At 39.3% G+C, this 8,381-nt stretch overlaps 1 protein-coding gene across 1 annotated transcript; it reads right to left on the bottom strand.

Moving 5' to 3' along the window:
- Nucleotides 1–1,908: 1,908 nt before the first annotated feature.
- On the bottom strand, nt 1,909–8,269 carry LOC136421492 (protein AATF-like). The gene is made up of 11 exons (XM_066408820.1): nt 8,170–8,269; nt 7,398–7,571; nt 6,559–6,918; nt 6,035–6,172; nt 5,307–5,421; nt 4,990–5,194; nt 4,221–4,361; nt 3,839–3,916; nt 3,568–3,707; nt 2,908–2,979; nt 1,909–2,476 (listed from the first exon to the last, which is right to left on the bottom strand). Exons 1-11 carry the CDS (start codon nt 8,252–8,254, stop codon nt 2,416–2,418), a joined length of 1,569 nt encoding a protein of 522 aa, XP_066264917.1. The 5' UTR covers nt 8,255–8,269; the 3' UTR covers nt 1,909–2,415.
- Nucleotides 8,270–8,381: the final 112 nt, after the last annotated feature.

The following is an 8,381-nucleotide window of genomic DNA, read 5'->3' as shown; positions in this document are numbered from 1 at the left end:
TTTGACTGTGCATGTACAATGTATGTGAATAAATGTTTCTCAGTGGGTACAGAAAACATGTGCCACTTATTGCTCGTAATCAATCAACCGTTTCTATAGAGTGGCCACCTGTCCATAGCGGTCGATTTTGGCCAGTCCCTTGAGTGACCGCTATAGGCAGGTTTGACTGTATCTTGATCATTCAATGGACTTGAGGAAAATGGGCACAGTACACAGGTGGCCACTTTGGACAATGCTTATGTCAATGGCAAAAATAATCTAAGGCACCACCAAAAAAGTGGCTACAAGTGGGTCCTAGTCACTAATACTCACTGTTGATTTTACCTATTGTTCTGCCCTCAACATTTAGTTTCTTCAAATTTAGATAACATTGTCTTTTTGAATGTTTTTCTACAGTCTTGAAATCAATGGTGGACCTCCTATACAGTACCCTGGATCAAGAGGTACAGTATCAGTCATAACGTTTCGTGTTTGCAATGATTGCACTCTGTATAATCTTCGAGGAAAAAGAAGTCTGCATAACTTTTGCAGTGACAGTTATTTTATGTTATCAATTTTAATTTGTAGATTTCTCATACAGGTTTTAGAACCTTTTATTTTCTGGCACATCAATCAAATTCTAATACTTAGAATTTCATTTTTTCAGGATATACGCGCCCCTACACGGCCATCGGCCTCACATCCACCACCAAAGTCCGAGACAAACCCGTCCCCAGGACTGTGTCTGCACCTGCAGTGATCAACACAAGAGATAGGAGGCGCCGTGAGAAGTCAGCCATGATCTCTGTGTCCAAGAGCATGGCAACTCTTACAAATAAGGAGGAGGAAAATAGCGGCCGTAATTCTAGAAAGCAGCCTAGAGCATCTTCGAGGGTTAAGAAAGCTTGGACCTGATGTTAGTTTTAGACACTAGAATACTGTAAATTTATTGACTTTTGCGGGGGTCTTATTTCTCAATAGACAGAAAATGAGGTTTTCATGGTGTTTTAAATTCGCTTTGGAAACAATTTTGTAGTACAGTAGTAATACATTGGAAATGCATATCTGCAGCGAAAGTTTTAAGATGTACAGTAGGCAATAGGACCTGAAATAGGCTAAGAGCCATCTCACTTAAAATGTTGGCATTTTGCTTCCTTAGAAAAAATACTTTCTCAGCCAACTTTAGTAAGGACCAAACCATAAGTGTGCATAAGGAATTTTTGATAAATATTACATGGATTCACTACTTTTAAAGTGCGAAATAGCTACTGGTAATATTTGAGTGTCTAGAAACTGTGATCACCCAAAATCATTGTGTGCAAAAAGTTTTGAGAAAGAGATATTTTCTTGTTAAAGCTGTAATTTTGTACGATAGCGACAGCACCTGAACCATTGTATATAAGATCTATCCAAGTTTAACAATAGCTCTACTGTCTATGCACAGTATGCACATATCATTTCGAACCGCTGAAGCTTAACTTAGAGAGGACTCCGAGTACTGGAGCGAAATAGGATATATCCAAAGCCAGACTACAATATTGTAGTCTGGTTATTATTTCATAGCCAGGTATCCAAACATATTATAGCTGTTGAGTCTCTGTGTTAGAACGAAGAGACTATAATAGGTTTGGATATCAGGCTAATTATTTTGGATAGATAGACATTTAGGTAGACATCAAGCTATATTGGCTTCAGTTCACTAGGTGATTACTAGTGGCATTGTCAGTTTAAACAAGGCTTGTTAGACATTTTTACATCTAACAAACTCAGGACTGGTTGTAAGAATCAGACTTGACCCAATTCTATTGAAATGCTGTACATTTTATCTTTTGAGTGTACATATCATGGTCAAGAGAACTACATAATGTGTACTATGTATACAAGTGCTGTGGTCAACAATGAGTATAATTGATGCAAAGAAGTGCAAAATCAATGTTGATAGTAATTGTATAATTCCATTTTTCTGGCTGAATACAATACATTGTTTTAATCCAGAGTTGTTGTTCATGACTACAATAAATATTATAGGAATAGACTTCTGATTGGTTAAAAATAAACCAATCATATGGTAGCATCTTTCCATACGAAAAATGATTAGGTACAGACCAATCAAATGACATTCGCACACCAGTAGCTCTTACTACAAATTCAGCTTTTTAAGCACCTTGATGTGATAAGCATAATGAAAATAGGAAGGTTCATTTCTCAAGAAATACAAACTTTGGCTTTTATAGTATCTTATCCAAACCATAAATTTGTCTTCAACTTAGCTTTGTAGTGTGTAAAAACTAGACAGTGGTTACTGTAACTTTGACAATGGATATCACTTTCTACTGAGGCCCCAGCAATGCAGTATAACATGCAGTACTGATGTATGTCAATAGGAGGCGCTTCCACACAGTACAGTTCCAACCTTGGCTCCCTGCACTGCTGTTGTCATCTCTCGGCTTTGCTGCTCTTCTCTTTCTTCCCAAATAAAGAACTGAATAGTTCATTACTGAAAGAAAAAGGACACAGAATCTCAGGTTTCTTTCAATGCCCTCTAAAATGTAGTTCAGTTTAAGGGTTGACCAATGCAAAGAGCAGCCTACAAGTTTACCTTAGTTCTATCCATACACATTTATGTTAGAATCACATGTACATAACAGATGCATCATGGTTTGAAATCCAGTGTTTAAGTCATTTGGAGAAGAAGGCTTAGATGGTTCGGTCACGAAATTTGGAGACCACCATAAACATTGGTTTACAAAGCATACAACCAGGAGTTTGCAGACCCCGGGAAGACCACCCAAGAGATGGAAACACCATATCATGAAAGACACAGGACTGAGTCTAGAGGCACCAGTATCAAGGGCCCTGGACTGTGCAACATGGAGGAACCGAACAGATTGGAGCAAGGGTCCATGCAGGAAAAGACTGGGTACTCACCAGCCCTCTTCTGACATGGCCATGTTGTGTACAGGAGCCATGAAGTTCACCAACTTCCGATGGACATCATACCTGTACAGAAGGGGGGTACATGAAAATACACTCAGCATTTAAATGTACATGTCCACGAACTATTGTATGTATACTACAATAGGGGTTCATCTAAATCATTAAAGAAGGGCGCTGTGCCCTCTTGTTTTAGCCCAGCGCCCCCTTGTTAAATTCTTCAGATTTTAGCTTAATATCTAGCATACAGCCTTCACTCAACGATTGATTCTTCCATAAACACATAGAATTCACTCCCTCGCCTGTGTGTGCTCCCTCTTATTCAATTTTTCTAGAAAAACCCCTGCTACAACCACTTTACATTATCAAATTTACATTGTACATTTTGTATTTTGCCTTTCTACATATAAGAGAGATACAGAAAAAAAGTGCTACAGAGTCTTCACAGCATCCATAAATATCAAACGGCAACGTAGTCTTGTGGTTAGGGTTGTTGACTAGCAAGCCCCAATGATGTGCCAAAGAGATGTTAGCCGAAAGTCCCATGTTTGAGAAGAGTCTAGTCTGATCCAGCTTGTACCTACTGTACAATACTGGCATGTTAAGCCTTAAGGCAGTTTACCTATTATGTAAAACAAAGAAATCAAAAGGTACCTAATTTTCCTTCCTTTTGACGCCCTTGTGTCGACCTTCTTTCTGACCTTCTTGCGGAGTTTCTGCACCTCCAGCCACTGTTTGGTCAGCTCAGTGGGGTCGTCAGTGGTCGTTTTTCTCTCTATCAGTTCCCTCAGTAACTGGACGAAATGGAGGAATTTCAAAGGTTTAGCTATTGTAAAAAATTATTCTACCAAACGTTTGTATTACTACATGTATGTACTGAGTTTTCTGAAATACAATTTGTTTAGAAAACAGAGAAAGCACTTACCTGATGGTAGAAATCATCATCATCAAATATTTCTTCATCATACTCCTTCAGATGTGGATCAAGTTTGGCAGGTAGTTCCTGGAAAAATGAAAAAAGAACAATTTCAAAACGTACAATTTTTCAAACAAATTAATGTATGAATAAAAAATTTTTCAACAAAATAATGGATTTGCTTATCATTTATATAATCAGTGGTGACAACATATGATATTTGTGTCATATGTTATTCTAAAACGGTTAATTAAAATCAGATTCGTCTTCAACTTCCACCCTTGCAGCACACTACCCAGGTCTTCAGACTAGTGCAAACTCCTTCCCAACAATGGTTAAGTTCATCCCATATTAGGAAATTGCCCCCCTCCCGACCCTTCACACTACCCACCTGTTCTCCAGCTTTGTCCGCCCACCTCCCCAGCACCTTGTAGGACGACCTCTTCAGCTGGGTTCTCTTCACAAGCCTGTCCTGGTCGCCAAGAATCTGGTCTATCTGCTCTCGAACAGACTTGTTGAAGGAGCTAAAAGCCTATGGAGAAACATGGCAGATGATTAGGTAACAAAACTACTCCTTGTTTATGAATTTATTAGAACTTTTAATGATGTAATCTGAATCTTTGTTACATTTTGTTGGACCCTTCCTTGCTCTCTCATAACCTCAATGAAAAGCGGCTTGCCGACATTTTTGTGACTGTCTGAAACTTTCCTATGGACAATACTGACCGGTTCTACTTCACACTGCAGCGAGGTGTCTCTGCTGCAGTGTGAAGTATGTGGTCCCAAACATGATTGAGTTTATATCACGTTTAATGACTGGAGTCCATTTTCTGGCACGACACCTAGCTGCAGTGTGAAGTAGAACCAGTTACTGTAATTCTTGATTTGTTAACTGTAACTTAATTCTAGCTGATTTAAAAGTCACTAGTCAACAGCTAAAATTCCATCATCGCAAATATGTGATCACTAATATTTGAGACAGTTATGTTTGTTCCCACCGTTAAAATTGAGTGCCATGACCTACTCCATTTTCCCCCAACCGCTATATTTTCCTGTTGCTATATTAAAGTGATCTACAATAGTATTGCCTGAAATTCGTTAAAAAAAGTGATTTAGCAACCTGAAGGAACTATTAACAGAACCACTAGGCTTTTTCTCACCTTGCTGTTGTACTTGCCACTTGCCAACTTTGTCTTCTCGCTCCACTTCTCAATGGTGGACAGGTTGAACTTCTGGGTGAGTTTGTGTCTCTTCTGAAGACGATCTGGATAGTCACTAGTTTCTTCATGTTTTCTCTTCCTTGATGGCCTTTTATCTTTCACTTCAGAGTCACTCTCTTCACTAGCAATTTCTTCATCTGAAACACTAGGAAGTAGAAATGTATTGAGATTGAGGTTTACCACATTTGTAGAAGGATTCACAGAACAGGCATCAACCAAGAGACCAAAAATGATCTACTCAGAAATGTTTAACTTACTCTACTTTTCCGTTCGTGCCACCTTCTGTCAGAGCAGAGGTTTCTGGGTTCCGGTTCAGAAGTTCTTCCTGCAGTTCCAGTAGAGTATCTAGGAGGCCTCGCAGAGAAGCTGCACCTGTAAGAGAGTTTAGGGAAGTTAAAGATGAGATTTAAAGATAAAGATAAAGGAAGACACTGCAAAAACTTACTGAGTCTACTGAGGGCAGACCTGAAGGAAAGAGTTCAAGGACCGTTGCGGTCAGAAAGAAACTTACGGGAGCTAAGGAAGCTCGCAGCGAATCAGACAAAGTGGAAGGGACTGAAGGAAAACTGAATGCGGCTGCAGGAACTACTGCAGCAGCAGAAAACAGTGGACTACTACTAAAGATAAGATTTTCATACTTGGAAAAGAACAGTGGTATTGACATCACAAGTAAACTTACATCAAAACCTGTCTACAGTGACCAGTCTAGGAACTTAAAGAGAATGGTCACAGTGGAAAGGTAGTCACAATGGACAGGATTCTGACTGCTTGGGTCAAGGGGACAAAGTATCTAAGAGACAAGCAAAAAGTGGCCACAATGACAAGGTGGTACAGGTTTGATTCTATATGTTTTCTTTTTAAGACATGAAAAATGTTCAGAATCATTTTGATGGAATCAAAAGTAATCATTTAACTGTGTACATGTATTGAATACAAATACCAGTAATACTTGAATGAGTATAAAATAAAATAATAACAAACTAACCCGCTTGTGCTGCTGATGTGAAGGGGTCTCCCCCTGTCTTGATGAAATTTGACCTAGCGTCTGGTTGAGGCAGCTGATTGGTCAGAGGAAGGGCCTTCTGTAACTTGATCCTGCTCTCAAGTAGGCTGTCCCACAGACCTGTCAATCACATAAAAATGATGTTTGTCTACTTCCGAATGTGGAAAAACACACTTATGCATTTTATGTAAATCAGTGAAGCCAATAATAGAAACCAACAAGATGTACAAAGTTTAGGTGTGACAGGTGATTCAGTGTAATGTAACCAGCTACTGTCGTGCTGCGTGCCTGCAAAGCTGGTGTGTTATGCCCAAGGGCAGTTGTCTTATACCGGCTATATAAATATAGATACAGAGGCTGGTGTGTTACATCCAAGGGTGGTTATACCGGCCATAGATACAGAATTTACATATAAGCTGTGTCTACAGAAGGCCACATAAAGCTTCATATTTTGCACATGATGTTCCAAACTATGAAATCATCATGTGAACCATTGTGACACCTACCAAGCTGGCATTTGGTGGCAGCTGCCTTTGCGATGTCCTGGGTCCTGTCTTGTGGGGTGGAAAATGACCAAGCTTCTGTCCCCTCCTGCTCTTCTGTGTTCTGCTGTCCACTTTCACTCTCATCATCCTCATCCTCTTCATCGTCACTGTCATCATTTTCATCTTCCTCAGATTCATCATCATCACTTTCATCTTGGTCAGAGTCGTCTTGGTAAGAGAAAGGTTCCATCCCAGGGTTGAAGGTTAGATCACTGGTCTGTTGTGTGTCTTTTTGTGAGCTGTTTTCATCATCATCATCATCATTATTGTCATCTGCATCTAAAGCTGACTGTAGGAGATCTGGGTCTAGACCTTCATCATCTAAAACAATGAAGCAACATCAGTTTCACATTGACTTTGACATAAAGATGGCTGCAAAATGTTACTGCATCGAGTGTGTACAGATATAAACACGCCACCTGCTTTGTTGGCCAGAAATCAATTGTAAAATGGCCAGTCTATATTTTTTAGGAGTTTGTAGCATGCTTGGTATGCATCAGCAAGGACTCACTCAGGAGTGGGTGTGTAAAAATGGGGAAAGATTTACCACTAAAACAAGGTCGAAAATCAAATTCATCAGTTACCCTGGCTGTTAGTCTCCTTTTTTTGAGGACAGTAACTGGCAAAAGGTATATCTTTATGAGCTGTTTTTTTACGTAAAGTCTGCCTACCAAGGAAGACTAAATTTGTACAGACGGTAGTCTCTACATTGTACAAAAATGTATCTACATGTACTAGTATACATGTATGTACAGCAGATCTAGAGGAGAGGTGTTACATACCTGATGATGATTACATACCTGAGTAGTCCTGTACCCAGTCCTCCTGCAGGGCGCTCCTTGAAGTGGCCTTCCCGGCGTACTTGGTATCCAGGCTACTGAGGAACACGGGCTGTTTGTGTTGGGGTCGTCTGGGTCCACCATCATCATCATCATCATACTCTTCAAACCTGTCTGCAACCTTAGCTGCTGTTTCTGTTACAAACATTCAGGAAAATGTCAATATGTTTTTCAAGATAAATGATACAGAAGAGCTTTTACGAAGGTTATACAAATCTTACAAAGCAGGTTACAGTTCTTCTATATACTGTATATATACATAATATCATACAGAACGATATGGCATAAAATATTGTGCAAATACACTATACTCTTTAAGAATCAGTAGCTTCCATTACTAAGGTTTAATTCAGCTATTGATAATATCCTGCAGGCTACAACTATGGAACATTGATTTGTTGGCATGTGTACTACAGTACATCCGTAAACATTTTCATTCCAAAATTAGAAAGATAAAAGAATATCAAAATTTACATATTTCCAAAATAAACCATTTATTGTGCCAACAACAGGAGAGTCCTGTCTGATAAAATGCTTTTAAGACACAACAGTTAATGCACTGAAATCAATTCGTCCATACATGTGGGAGCCATGAAAGTGAAACACGTGTGTGCTTGCATACAAAATCTTACTCTTGAAAACCAACAACATGCGCGATATACGGTAACATACAAAGGGTGTAAATGAAAGCCAAGTTGTGTACCATGTCAGAAATATAATTTTCCGTACTAACCTGTGTAAATATCGTCTTCTGGGTCGATACTTTTAGGAGCAGGATTTGTGAGTTTTGCAATTTCGTCAGCAAGACTCGACGCCATCTTGGTCCTGTGGGCGTTACCATTACGCCAACAGGGAATCTTTCCCCTTGTATGTTGACAGTAACAAAACTTCTCAACACAATGAAACATGGTTTTAGACCATCACAATCTATAATGACAGTAAATT

The sequence above is a fragment of the Branchiostoma lanceolatum genome, chromosome 16, assembly GCF_035083965.1.
Source record: "Branchiostoma lanceolatum isolate klBraLanc5 chromosome 16, klBraLanc5.hap2, whole genome shotgun sequence".
Taxonomy (NCBI): Eukaryota; Metazoa; Chordata; class Leptocardii; order Amphioxiformes; family Branchiostomatidae; genus Branchiostoma; species Branchiostoma lanceolatum.
Note: the sequence above shows the minus strand (reverse complement) of the source record. Positions and strands in the feature narration are given on the sequence as shown.